At 36.7% G+C, this 14439-nt stretch overlaps 3 protein-coding genes across 3 annotated transcripts; all 3 read right to left on the reverse strand.

Moving 5' to 3' along the window:
- Positions 1–1814: 1814 nt before the first annotated feature.
- On the reverse strand, positions 1815–5895 carry LOC113764737 (zinc finger BED domain-containing protein RICESLEEPER 2-like). Its single transcript, XM_027308714.1, has 3 exons — positions 5890–5895; positions 2096–4206; positions 1815–2003 (listed from the first exon to the last, which is right to left on the reverse strand). The coding sequence occupies exons 2-3, from the start codon at positions 4202–4204 to the stop codon at positions 1935–1937; spliced, it is 2178 nt and encodes a 725-aa protein (XP_027164515.1). The 5' UTR covers positions 4205–4206; positions 5890–5895; the 3' UTR covers positions 1815–1934.
- Positions 5896–7608: 1713 nt separating this feature from the next.
- On the reverse strand, positions 7609–11651 carry LOC113766578 (UDP-glycosyltransferase 74E2-like). The gene is made up of 3 exons (XM_027310753.1): positions 11609–11651; positions 10132–10805; positions 7609–8331 (listed from the first exon to the last, which is right to left on the reverse strand). Exons 1-3 carry the CDS (start codon positions 11649–11651, stop codon positions 7609–7611), a joined length of 1440 nt encoding a protein of 479 aa, XP_027166554.1.
- Positions 11471–13653, reverse strand: LOC113766579 (UDP-glycosyltransferase 74F2-like). The gene is made up of 2 exons (XM_027310754.1): positions 13006–13653; positions 11471–12400 (listed from the first exon to the last, which is right to left on the reverse strand). The coding sequence occupies exons 1-2, from the start codon at positions 13651–13653 to the stop codon at positions 11681–11683; spliced, it is 1368 nt and encodes a 455-aa protein (XP_027166555.1). The 3' UTR covers positions 11471–11680.
- Between the last annotated feature and the right edge of the window lie 786 nt (positions 13654–14439).

The raw sequence follows: 14439 nt of genomic DNA on the forward strand, positions 1-14439 counted from the left end.
GTTTCCCTGTTTTGTTCCTTCTTGGATTCTAAGCTAGCAATTTTTTGCTGAATTGGATAGGTAATCAAAGGATAATATTATAAAGAAGAAAACAGAAGAGGAAAGAAAGAGTCGGCTCCATTACTCTATACATAAATCACTATCTAACAGGGCACATGCTTGCTTATTCCTTTCCGGGGGTAGAGTTGCTAGCTAGTGACAACTTCTCGGCTATATATAATAATGCGGTCTTGATTCAGAACAAAAATAAATAAATGAATAAATTCAGAACCATGATAGAGATCGAATTATTAAAAAAAATTGCTAGATGTTAAAGTAATATATATTTAATTTGCTTCAAATCTAGTTACATATGAAAGGAGATCGAAAGAATTGGCACCCCATTATCCAGGGCGATTTACTTAACACACTCCTATTTTCACATTTCAGAACTTGTCCTAATATGTTCCAACTCTCACTATTTCAATCTAAATCGCCAACTTTAAAGTGGCGATTCCATATAATGATGACCTTATAGAATAACGTATTTGCAGTGCAATGATATACTAGTATATATTTTGCAAAATTAAAGAAACTATTACTGTTTGCATAAAAAATGTTAGGCGGCTTTGCCATCCATCTGCCGTCCAACTCCACTTGCATTTACTAATATTATTTGAATGTCGAATCTGAACCTTTTTTTTTTTAATTTATTGTATTGTCATAACACTACAATACTGCCGTGGTAGTAATCAGTAGAATGCAAGTAACCATATGAGGTCTGTATAACCACCAGTGGCCACCACCAACCTCTCAAGATTTGATGGAGTGGGCGGTCAAGGTTTCAAATCTTGCCTCCCATCAATTGTCATATAGTGATTTTTCTAAAAAATTTAGACTGGTGTATAGTGCATTCGTTTGGTCCGGTGGTGTTTTAATTCCTGCCTGCCTCCCATAGGTTCAGTTGGATCTCCTCTTAAATAAATTAAAATAGAACAGGATATACATAAAATAGCGATGAATAATAAAAAAAAAAATGAGGTCTGTGTGTAGAGCTGTTAAACGAGCCGAGTCGAGCTCGAGCATAGGACAATCGAGCTCGACTCGAATCCCTAATCGAGTTAGCTCGAGCTCGCTCGATTGGTAATTCGAGCTCTACAAGGCGCTCGAACTCGACTCGATGTGTTGGTAGAAAACTCGAGCTCGGGCTCGAGCTCGAGTTTGAAATCGAGCTGCCGAGCTCGAAGCTCGAACTCGAGCTCGCAAAAAACTCGAGTCGAGCTTTGCGAGCTCGAAGCTCGAGCTCGAAGCTCGAGTTCGAAGCTTGAGCTCGAGCTCGAAGCTCGAGCTCGTTTACGGGAGAGCCCATATCACAAGCAGATACACTTTCTCTGATTTATCATTTGAAGCCAGAATGACAATACTAGTATTTCCCTGATTCAATTCAACAAGCCATGCCAAATGACAATACAAGGCAGAGTCTAAAGTTAAAACTACAGCAAAAACCATCAAATGGAGAAATAAAATGTCCAAAGCGGGATTACAATGTCCAAACCACATTAAATTACAAGAAGTTAAAACTGCAGCAAGAAGTTAAAACTACACCAAATGACAATACAAGAAGTTAAAACTTCAGCAAATGAGGTCAGATTACCACGTCCACACCAAAATGTCCACATTACAACCTGAAAAATTATATAAACAACACATTACAATATCAACAGCCACCAGTAATTCAAACCAAATCAGATTACCACATGTCCACATCAAAATATCCAAACCAGATCAGATTATAACATGTCCAACCCAAAATGTCCAAACCAGATCAGATTATAACATGAAAAATTACATAAACAGCCACCAAGCAACATCAACTGTCCAAACCAGATCAGATTACAACATAAAAAATTACATAAACTGTCCCCAAGCAACATCAACGGACAACAGCCACCAAATTAGTCATTGAATGATTCAGGAAGTTCAACTTCTTCAAATGTGATTGATTCGGCCACATCAAGTGATTCCTACAGAATAAAAGTATGAAAGTTAAAAAATTCATCAAAATCAGAAATAAGGCAACTGTAACAACAACAAAAATATCCAATCAAATACTTACACGAGACTTATTCTTTAGGCCATGAAGACTGCGGATCCAATCGTTGCCACAAAGCAACATTTGCACCGTCTCAACCGACATAGAAGCTCGTCGATCATCAATTACTCTCCCTCCAGCGCTGAAGGTAGATTCTGAAGCCACAGTGGTAACAGGAACGGAGAGTATATCGGCAGCCATCCTCGACAAGATGGGAAATCTCAATCTTTCTCCTTTCCACCAACCCAAAACATCCAGATTTGCCCTTGCATCACAAGCATACCTACTTTCCTCTAAATAAACATCTAAATCTGATTTTTCTGGTGGAGCCCTATCAATTTCACTCACATGCATGTGAAACTTTTCTTTGCCAGTTAAAACGGCGGGTGCAGTCATTTTCTGTTTCTTACTAGAAGAAGTAGAACCTTCATTTTGTCTCCTTTTTACAACCTGCCTTTGTTGTTCAGAATGGGAAACAACATGACAATCAACATATTCATTGTAAAGCTCATAAAGAATGTCTCTAATCTCAGCCATGAATCTAGGAGCTGCATCCTCACCATAAATCACCGGAAAAGCATGATTAATAAGGAACATTTTGTATCTCGGATCCAAAATTGCACCCAAAGATAGCAGCACATTACTTTCCCCCCAATACTTATCAAATTTAGCAGACATACTTCCAGCCATTGCCCGAATATGCTCAAAAGGATCAAGAGCTTTTTCATTTAAAAGCTCTTTAATCCTATAGAGCTCCACAAGAAAAATGTTAGATGTTGGATACTCAGTCCCGGAAATCATATCAGTGATTTCATGAAATATTCCTAGAAATTTGCACACTTCTTCCACTTTCATCCACTCAAAATCAGTAGGAACATAGTGAAATCCAGGGTCTATGTCTGCATATCTTGGAAAGACATCCTTGAACTCTAAACCTGAAGCTAACATCAAATAGGTGCTATTCCACCTTGTTGGACAGTCCAAAATTAGTTTTCTAGAGGGCAACTGAAGCTGTTTTTTAATTTTGGCAAATTCAAGAAGCCTAGATTCTGAATTGTTCAAGTATTTTATCCCTTCTCTAACAACATCAATCACACCACCAAGTTGACCAAGACCATCTTGCACTAAGAGATTAAGTATATGTGCACAACATCTAACATGAAAAATTTTTCCTCCAATACTTAATCTCTTTCTTAGAGAAAAATCCTCTCTAAGTCTCCTAATGCACACATCATTGTATGAAGCATTATCAACAGTTATGCTAGAAACCTTATTCTCAATCCCCCAATCAATGAAGCACTTACTTAGAGCATCAGCTATAATAACTCCAGTATGAGGAGGAGGAACATTGCAAAAATTCAACACACGTTTTTGAAGCACCCAATCAGAATCAATAAAATGACCAGTCACAACCATATATTGAATTTTTTGACCAGATTTCCACAAATCAGTTGTAATACTAATCCTACCAGGACCTTTCAACAATGATTTCAGCTTCCTTTTTTCAATTGTATAAGTACTCATACAATCTTCCTTAACAGTCTGCCGATTAATCTTTTTATAAAACGGAGAAACTGCTTTCATGAATTTGTTGAAAACTACATGCTCCATCATAGAAAATGGGTACTCATGTGCAAGAATCATGTGTGACGCAAGCTCTCTTACCTTGGCATGATCATACGAGAAATTTGTGATGGAAGTGATACCATCACTTCCACCTTCGGTGAATGAAAGCACTTGTTGCTTTTGTTTGCTTTGCTCCCCAATGGCCATCTTTCTTTGGAGGCAAGAAGTCAGGTGTCTCTTGTGCTGAGATGTGGCTCCGGTTGTACTCTTGGTGAAAAGCTCCTTGCAATGGTTGCACTTCACTTTGACCGTCCCATTATCTAGCACTACTTCAGTCATCTCATCCCATATGCTGGATTTCTTCTTCCTTTGCTTTTTCTCAAAAGGACCAGCTCCTCCATCTCCATCTACTTGCTGTCCTCCTTCATTGCCATCATCTTCTATTATTTCTATTTCTTCTTCACTCATTTCATCAGCTCTTTCTTCGTTGTAATTCAATTGTTCCACGTCTTCATTAGTTTGCTCCATCGCAGGACTTGATGATGAACCTTGAAATGAGTTGTACATTCCTTAATCAAAAACATTTAATAACCAATACAGATTCTGATTAGTTAAAACAGAATTTAGAATAAGATTTCTAAGAAATAAGGTCCAAAAGTAATAAAACAGATTTCAAAAAATAATGCCCACTTCAAGCTAATTTTAACATTTCTTTAACTTGTTCCTATCTCAATTCTCAAGCTTACATTCAGATTAATGAAATAACAGAGAAAAGCTCTTAAAAACTCTTAAAATGGCAATCCAAACAAGGGACAGCGATGAATTCCAGGGAAATACTGAATTCATAGTTCCAATTAGTTTGTGCATGGGGACAGTATAGTGGCATTTCTAGTAGACATTTATATTAAACAAGGAAAGAAATGATATATCCATCTAAGAAATGTCAATTCCAATTAGCTCAAGAAAGGTAATATGTGTGAAGTTCCCAGGTTGAAGGTTGTCTCTTTCTTTCTGACCTGTGGAGTTGATAGCTGGTAAGTTAAAGGGTCAAGTAAGGGATCTTGAATTGGAACCCACAAGAAAGTGATAAATGTATAAATAACCCACAAGAAAGTGATAAAGATATAATAATATTAGGGTCAATGATTAAAAAATATTTGCTAATCGAATTATTCCTCAGATTCTGAATTGACAAATGACAAATGAATCTTCCTTTTTTAAGGAGTAAAACTGAAAAGGGCAGAGAATAATCCAGGTGCGAGGCGCCAATCAAATGTTGAAAGAACCTATCTGTTCAACTATCCAAGATGGATGGTAGACATTTATTCACATGCTAAGGCCATAATTAATCATAATAAAAGGACTTTTAATAGTCAATTTGCTGCATAAAAATCCACCTTATAATTACAGAATATTTAGGAAAAGAATTCACCTTATACTTAGAATCTCTCTTGATGAAGTGCATAAGATGCCATATTCTAGGACAAAGAAGTTGATTCTTAAAAATGCAGAGAACCAAAGCTTCAAAATAGAATGGAAAAAATCAGTTTATGATGCTATCTAGCCTCTTTGATTTTAATAACTTTTAATATACTACGAATAGAACTATATATGTTTACACATACATATACAGTACGGCCTTCAACCCACACTTGTCTCCGAGAGTCATACCTGACTCCACTCAAAGTGCCCTTAGCTAAAGGTTTTCTCAAAAGATTAATGTTTCTTCTAAATGTGTTTCAATTTTAGGTAGCCATGTAAATACTATATGTATGCCTCTGTGATTTATGTCAATTTCACTCTAAACATTTTAAAGCTTGGGATCCTCCTCAAAACACCAGAGTATCTTAATCTATAACTAACATGGTCTTAATTGGTTGGGCAGAAAACAATCACAAGCATAAAATGTAATTATCCTACTCATGTTAGGGGTTAGCATTTTTGTATTTTCAGAGACCCTATCCAAAGTTACTCCCCCAATTCAAAGAATTTCAGACTCTCTTGCAATTACTCATGCACTGTTAAGCTGCATCTGTATATTAGCATAACACCAGAGAAGCCTAAGCAGTATGTCTCTCATAATATAACATAAAAAGGTTTGCTGATACACAACAAAGTCACTTAGTACCTGCAATTCACTAAAACTTTTGCACGAAGAGTACTTTAAAGTATCAAGATGTCACTAATTTCAACCACGGCAAATAATTATCAAAACATCAAGGCTACGATAAAAAACCATCAAGGCTACTTACCAGAATGCAGTGAATCGGGGTATGGTAGAGCCGTAGAGGGCCCTGGCGGCTGGCTCTACCGAGATGGCTCCGTATGGCGCTGCTCCGTATGGTGGCTACGGCTGTGGAATGGGAAAGAGATGACAGAAAGGGAAAATAAAAAATTAGGGATGGCGCCTGGCGGTGAGAATGAAGTCTGCGGGATGCGGCGTGAGAATGGAGGCTACGGGGTGCGGCGGCGTGAGAATGGCGGCTGCGGCTGTGGAATGGGAAAATAGATGACAGAAAGGGGAAATCAAAAAATTAGGGATGGCGCCTGCTGGTGAGAATGGAGGCTGAGGGATGCGGCGTGAGAATGGAGGTTGAGGGATGCGGCGTGCGGTGGTGTGAGAATGGAGGCTGCGGGATGAGTCGGGTGACGGCTGTAGGAGGAGAAAACGAAAGACCAAAGGAGGAAAGAATGAATTAGGGCTACAGACAGACGGACGGGAGATGCCTTTGAGTCTTTGACTAGATTACCATTTACCACATACACGTGGAAATGACGAAAATGCCCTTATTTTTCGAGCCTACCGGGTTTAAACGAGCCGAGCCCTGCTCGGCTCGTATATTAAACGAGTACCTATTAGAGCTCGAGCTCGGCTCGTTTCTCTCTGTTAACGAGCCGAGCCGAGCTCTTATCGAGCCGGGTCGAGCTCGGCTCGCGAGCTGCCCGGTTCGATTAACAGCTCTAGTTGGAGCTACATATGAATAGAGGGACTTCATGAGACGAGAGCTCTGTTAGGGAAATATTCTTTTTTATGTTATCTCAAGTATTTTGTGCGGTCTATTTTGGCTCTTCTACCGTCTCGAGTCTCTTGGGGGACGGGGCCCAGGCATAATGGAATTAGTCGGATCGAAAGTCCGGACACTCACCGTGTCCAAAAAAAAAAAAAAAGAGTATTCGCTTGTTTTTTTCTCTTTCTTATTTTGGGGCCTTGCGAATTTTGTTTTAAATTTTATACGTGAAAGTTGCTCACTTTCCCTCGTGGACATGGATCTAATTAACCAAGTCACGTCAATCTTTGTGTCATTATTTTTTACATTGTTTTCTTCACAAATTTTATTATAATCTTATTATCACTTTCGTGGGTTATTAAATTAAGGGTAAATTATATATAATCCCCTGTGATTTTATCTTTTGCTATAGGACTTTCATAACATTTCAAAATATCTACTTTACCTCCTATAATTTTATGTAAAGTGAAAATTTAACGGAAAATAGCCTATGTAATATTATTAATTGAAATATCAATAGTACCCTTATTTAAAAAGTATGATGAGATTGCATGAATAAGGTGGATATTTATACAAACCATAAAGAGATCACATGGAAATTAAAATTTTATCACATGTGCTTTTAGAGCACGTTTGATATAAATGCTATAATTGATTGTGCATTTCATTTATTTTTCACTTTACATAAACTTATAGGGGGTTATACAGCTATTTTAAAACCTTAAGGGGGTCATCTGGCATTATGTCAAATCATAGGGGTTATTAGTAATTTATCCTTAAATTCATTCTTGCCGAATTCACGGGGGCAGACCCTAACACACTTTCTGGTTTTTAATCCACGTTTCTTGGTGAATATAAAGTTTTATTAACCATGTATATGGCAGCTAATTTGTAAACATAAAACTGATAAGTGAAATTAAGAATAAATAGTCTAAGCACGACAAATATACTTTGGCAATCCAATTAAGTGCTTAGAATACTTGAAACAAATTCCTCAATGTTTTGGTCAGAGCTTCCTCCGTCACTCATTGCCTTTATAGCCAATTCCTTCCACCTTAAAGCATTCTTTCTAAGCTTATTAGCCTTCTCACCATGCATAACTTCTTTTATAGTCATTTCTACTTCTTCTCTTTGAAGAGCTCCATTTTCATCAGCCTTAACTCGAACTCCAGCATCCCATACATCCACAATGTACTTGGAATTAGTAGTTTGATCAACCCATACAGGCATAGTCACCATTGGCACTCCTAAGCTCAATGCTTCCAACGTCGAATTCCAACCGCAATGAGTCATGAAGCATCCAACAGCCTGGTGCGACAAAACCTCTAGCTGAGGGCACCAATTCAGGATTAAGCCTTTATCTCGTGCCTTGGACTGGAAATTGCTAGGGAGTTTGCTCTCTTCTGAAGCTCGGATTACCCATAAGAAGTTGTAATCGCTTCTCATAAGGCCCCATGCTATTTCTGCTATTTGATTTTCACCAATGTCGGATAAGCTCCCAAATGAAACATAGACAACTGAGTCAATTTCCTTCGAGTCGAGCCATTCCATGCAAGATTTTGTAGTTGGCTTGAAGAGACTGAGGCTGTAATCAGTGTCATCTTTCAATCGCTTGTCCAGGTACACAGATGGAATCGCTGGTCCAATACTCTTGATAGGATATTGGTTTGCCGTCCATTCCAGCACCTAGTTGTACAAAACAAACCAAAAAGAAGAAGAAGAAGAAAAGTTTACAATTTGGAGAGTAATCCAAAGTACTTCAAAAACTGCTTTTTTAATTGATAGATACGCAGGAAAAAAAAAGAACAAAAACTAATTTACGTAACCTGGTGATTCCTTCATATGTTGTTACTGGAATTAGTGATTACACAACCTAAAAAATGCTTGTTAAATTTAGGTTGAGGGACAACCAATCATGGAAACGTATATAAGAGTAGTAAAATACGTGTATACTGTAATTTTATGTCTGTGTTTGGTAAATTAGTGATTTCCAAAAACATTATATGGTTTTAATTCTGCAAAATAAAACAGTCCACATCAACTTACAAGATTCACACAATTGTCATTATTTGTGTATATATCTATTAATTGCACAGTTGGAAAGCATACTTATGTTGCATTTGATAAAATTGAAATCTGAAACTGAAGTCTGAAATCTGAAATTTGAAATATGATTTTATTAAGTTATTGAATTGTTAAATTTTAAATCTAATACATTTGAGTGTATATCATATTAAGTGATAAGTGAATAATTTATCACTTATTTTTAGGAGCAAGGTTTACCTAGAAAAATCAGTGCCACTTAATTAATTCAGATATTCAATTTTTTGTGATTAAACGGATCTGAACATGTTAAGATTTGAATCCATTAAATTTAAGTGTTAAATTGAGATATCTCTAAAATAGATTTTACTATTTCAGTTAACCTGTTCTAGTTGAGCATGACCAAATTTGAAGAAAAATGGCCAACAATGTATTAGAATGAATTGAGAAAATCTTGACAGCAGTAATATAAATATCCAAATGTAGGATGTAAAGCAGGTTCATCCAAGCTTGTGAAAGTCTTTCTAACAGCACAGATATAATTTTGAATATGAAAAAATTAAGGATAAATAACCTTTTACCCCCCCCCCCAATAATTCGGTATTTTACCAAATAACCTCTCTATAGTTCAAAAACCTATACATAAGCCCCTTATAGTTTGAATTAAAGTGTCACCGTTAGTTTTTTCGTTAAAACTAATGATCAATAATAAAAAGTCAAAGTCAAACTAGTGTTGAGGTTGGGTTTTATCCTACCAACCGTTTATTTTGTTAGATTTGGGTTTTGGGCTTGGGTTTTATCCCACCAACCGTGTTGGGTTACAGTTGATGGGATAAAATCCAAATCCAACAACTAGTAATTTGACAAATTCACCCTTTTATTGCTTCTTTTTTTTCCTCCAAACCAAAAAAGAAGAAATTGAAATAAAATATATATAAATGAGAAACAGAAAATACCATTAAATATTTGGTTAAAAAACCTATAATGATATGTGTAGTAAAAAAAAAGATTAGGTATTTTTTGTTTCTTATTTATTTGTTTTATAATTCCTTTCCATCTTTTTGTTTCTTATTTATTTATCTTTTATTGCCCTTCCATCTCTTTCGTATTTAGAGAAAATTAAGATTTTGTAGGCCAAAGTATAGGATTTCAAAATCATTTGTTCTTTTCCCAAAAAAAAAAAGAGAGAGAAAGAAAAGGAAAAAAGAAAAAAAAAAGTAGTGAAAGGGTGAATTTGTCAATTTATTAGTTTAACTTTGACATTTTACTACCGACCATTAGCTTTAATGAAAAAAAATAATGATAACATTTTAACCCAAATTATGAAGAGATTATATATAGGTTTTCAAATCATAAGGGGTTGCGTGGTAAAGTATCAAACCACAAGGGAGTAAAAGGTAATTTATCCAAAAATTAAATTGATTTGTGCAATAAGAAACTTACCTCCTTTTCTAGGTTGTCAAAAGTGTTGAAAAAGATCCAATCTGCTTTCTCAAGAATTGTAATTTGATCGAGGAGAACCCCTGAAGGGTCGGGGTAAGCACATGGATCATACACAAAAGAAGGCAGATCATTTGACTCCAATACTGGCAATGAAGGAAGCGAAATGTTAGGCTTCTCCAATGGAATTTTCAGCGTTCCTCGACGAACATGGTTGTATATGGCACAGACAGCACAAGACTGAGTGGAAAATGCAGCCACAGGAATGCCTAGTTTGTATACTGTCTCTAAAGCCCGTGGCAGCAGCAAATCGTGCATAATAACTTTGACTGGCTCGCCACACCTGGCTTTTTCCTCTACAATTTTGGGCAAATTATCTGAAATTGTTGCTGTGAAGCGTTTCACGAAGTCTGCAAGGCTAGTAGCTAACTCAGTTCCACTAGTATCAGGAATAAACTCGATCCTGATGGACTCGAATTGGTTTTGCACAAATATGTTGGCCGAGAAAACAGTGGCTAGTGTAACCATGATCCCTCTTGAGGCCAGGCGCTTACAAAACTGCAGCATGGGATTTATGTGGCCTTGAAATGGTAAAGGGAGTGCTAGAACATGAGTTTTGCCAGCCATCTTTTCTAACAACTTTGAGTTCTTCGCACTCGTTTTTCTTGATTGTGTGGCTTTGTGTCAAGAAAAAATCGTTTCTGAAGGATGATATATACTATGTGGCATCAGAAATTAAACTGCCGATTTTATACTAAGCCAACAAACTAGAGAAAACAGAAACTGATTAGAACTGTCGGCTTCTTATGTTAACAAGGAAATGTTGGGCAATGCAATAGTTGCTAGCGTGACCATGATGCCTTTTGAAGCCAGACGCTTGCAGAATTGCAGCATTGGGTTGATATGGCCTTGAAAAGGCAAAGGGACAGCTAGGATATGAGTTTTGCTAGACATTGCTTTTTTTCTTTATAATACTTCGGAAGAAGAAATCGGCATTACAAGATGTTATATAAAGGGCATGGAGAACAAGTGAAATGGATTTGCCGGCTTCGACTAATCCTTAAAAGTTGGAAATCACAGATTCCAACTTTGTTTTTATCGCCGGCTTCGACTAATCCTTAAAAATCTAATTTCACATACTAATCAAATGAATTTTGTTTTTATTAGCAGGATGAGAAATCTAATTTCACACACTAATCAACTAAAATTTGGTTCGAGAAAAAAAAAATTTTAAAAAACTTTGTATGGCTTGCTAGGTGACAGGTGATCCGCGAAAACAACAATGGGATCTTAAGAGAAGAAAACTGATATTAGTTTTTTACTTGCAATCAACTGCCACGCAGATCAAATCTAGAAGCAAATATGCCCCAGTATGACATTGATTTATCCAAAATACAATGCTTTTAGACAAGAAGACCCAAGAACAACCCACAATTGACACGATAGACCTACATTACTCTATATTAAGGGGAGGGGAGACCTGAAAAGACCCAAAAACAACCCGGAGGAGACTGAATCACCATCGGTCCTCAGAGGATACAAGTCCATAAATTTACACTTTCCATCTTGATAAAAACTCATCAATGCATTTATCAGAAGTCCCATTCTCACAGACTGCCTCCTTAGCCAAATTCATCCATTTAATAGCATTGTCTTTCATTTCCTTTCCGCTCTCTCCTTCCATAACTTGCCTTACACAACCCTCAACCTCTTCCCTCCCTACAAGACCATTCTCATCAACTTTAACTCTTTTCCCCACTTTCCAAACATCTTGGACAAGTTTAGCATTAGTAGTTTGATCAGTCCATTGAGGCATGACAACCATAGGCACTCCCATGCTCAAAGCTTCAATACTAGAATTCCATCCAGCATGTGAGAAAAAGCATCCAATTGCCTCATTGGCTAGTACTTTCATCTGTGGACTCCATCTTACCAACAAGCCCTTTTCTCTTGTTTCTTGCACAAAGTTTCTTGGAAGCTTGGCTTCCTCACAAGCCCTCACCACCCATAAGAAGTAGAAATTGCTTTGTTTCAGTCCCATTGCTAATTCATCCATTTGTTTCTCATCAAAAGTGACCATACTACCAAATGCTATGAAAACAACAGAACCCTTAGGCTTGCTATGTAACCATTTGATGCTCATTGAGGGGTCTAATTCAAAGAGGTCGAGCCCATAATCTTTGTCATTTGGAACTCGGTTGTCCAAGTATACCGATGGAACGGTTGGACCAATGGTAAGTAATGGACAAACTTTTGACATGGCATCCAAGGCCTGCAATTAAACAAATAAAACAAAGAGCCGAAGGCAGTTGGTTAAATTAATTGCTGAGACAATTATCACAGCTGCAATCGTGTATTAGATATAAAAAGTGGTTGGCCATGACCTGAGGTTCCAACAATCTTGTGGGGACTGGGGAAGTATGTATCTTATATAATTATTTTTCAATCACTAGTATATAAAAAAAAAAAATCAGATTGCTTACAAATTTTACTGCTTCATCTTTTAAGTGATATTCAACCTAAGCATTGAATATCCACAATATTTTTGTTTTGGAATCCATTATTCATCGTTTGTACGGTGGCCCATTCAACAATATACATATATATGCACACACTACATACATACATACATCATATACATACACACACACATATATTTATATATATTTTCTAAAACACCATACTAGCTACAATAGTTCTGTCATGGGTGATCCCAATCCAAAACCAAAAACAAAAGGTTTGTCAGATCCAAATTCCAAAATATAAACTATAATATAGGGACCCTTTACCACATATGTTTTCCTATTGGTTAGGCTAATCCAAAACCAAAAACAAAAGTTTAATACAGAATAATAAAGTTCAGGTCTTTAAGCTTACCCCAGCTTCCAACTTGTAGAATGTATTCACAAGCACATAATCAGCTTTGTCTATGTTCAAAAACTGCCTCAGAACCATCTGAAAATATGCAGGATATGTACCCTCAAAAGCAATAAATGCTGGCATGTCCAGGCGATCAAGAAGTGGTAATCCAGGAATAGAAACGGGAAATGAAGAAACTGGCAGTGTCAGAAGCCCATGATATACATAATAATATACAAAATTAACAGCACAAGGTTGAGTGAAGAAAGCAGCTGAAACTAGACCAAACTCTTGAGTAATATCCACAACCCAAGGCAAGAAAGAATCATAGATTATGCAATCAACAGGAGTCCCTGCGTTTTTCTGCCTATTTAGAAGTTCCCTCAGAGTTTTCAAGCCAGCATCTTGTAGATGTTCTAAATATGAATGGCGGCTTTCTGCTTGAGTGAAGCCACCTTCATCAAATCCATCAGAAATGGTATCAATTTGAGCAGTTTCTGATTTTGGCTGCATGGTTTTGGAGATGAAATTTGTGATTGCTAGAGTGGCTTTGCAGCCTTTGGAGACTAACCTCTTGCAAAATTGCAACATGGGATTTATGTGGCCTTGGCTTGGATAAGGAATTGCCAAGATGTGGGCTCTGTAAGATTGGTTCCTATCCCCCATTTTTGTTGCTCTTCGTATTCTGATTTCTGAATATGTTTTCTAAAGAGAAATGCTATTTATAGCCGATATCATGCTTCACTTTTTCAAATTTCATAGTTAGACGACACCTCACTCTTCAAAGTCGGTGACACCTTATTCTAGTTCAAAATAAATAAATAAATAAAAGAGGATATCTTAAATACGTAATAACAAGTTTTAAGCATCAATTCTGCTCTTTAATCTATTTTTACCGAGTTCTATCTTTTTTTATTAACATTTAATAGACAGGCAATTAAGCTATTTTTGCATATACATATATATATGACACTACCAATTTACTAAAGTTTAATTGGAATAGAAGTTAAAACTAGCATTAGTGTAACTTAGTATACGAAAATTATTGTAAATGAATCCGCATTTTAAGTTTACTAGTTTTGGGGTGCCACGCCAATGCCCAGGTTTGTCTTTAGTTTGTATAATTTTAGTGTTATTTTTTAGAAGAGCGTTGCATGGCAATACTGATGCAATGGCATGGCAAGGCTTAGTTATTATGGGAAAATTGTTATTTATTAATCTTTATTGTAACGTTTATTGAAAGAATTGAATGGAGTGCCAACTGCTTGTCTGGATATGTAGTGATTTGAGATGCATGACGTGTCAATTGAAAGTGGTTGCAATTCTTGCATGAGTGCCAAATATTTTTAGTTTGTATGACACTTGTATGTTTATAGGTGACAGTTGTAGTACGTTTGCATGCGAATACAAATGACCCAAAGTCTGAGCAGGAACGAAGTAGAGCAAAAGGAA

This window comes from Coffea eugenioides, chromosome 3, assembly GCF_003713205.1.
Source record: "Coffea eugenioides isolate CCC68of chromosome 3, Ceug_1.0, whole genome shotgun sequence".
Lineage (NCBI taxonomy): Eukaryota > Viridiplantae > Streptophyta > Magnoliopsida > Gentianales > Rubiaceae > Coffea > Coffea eugenioides.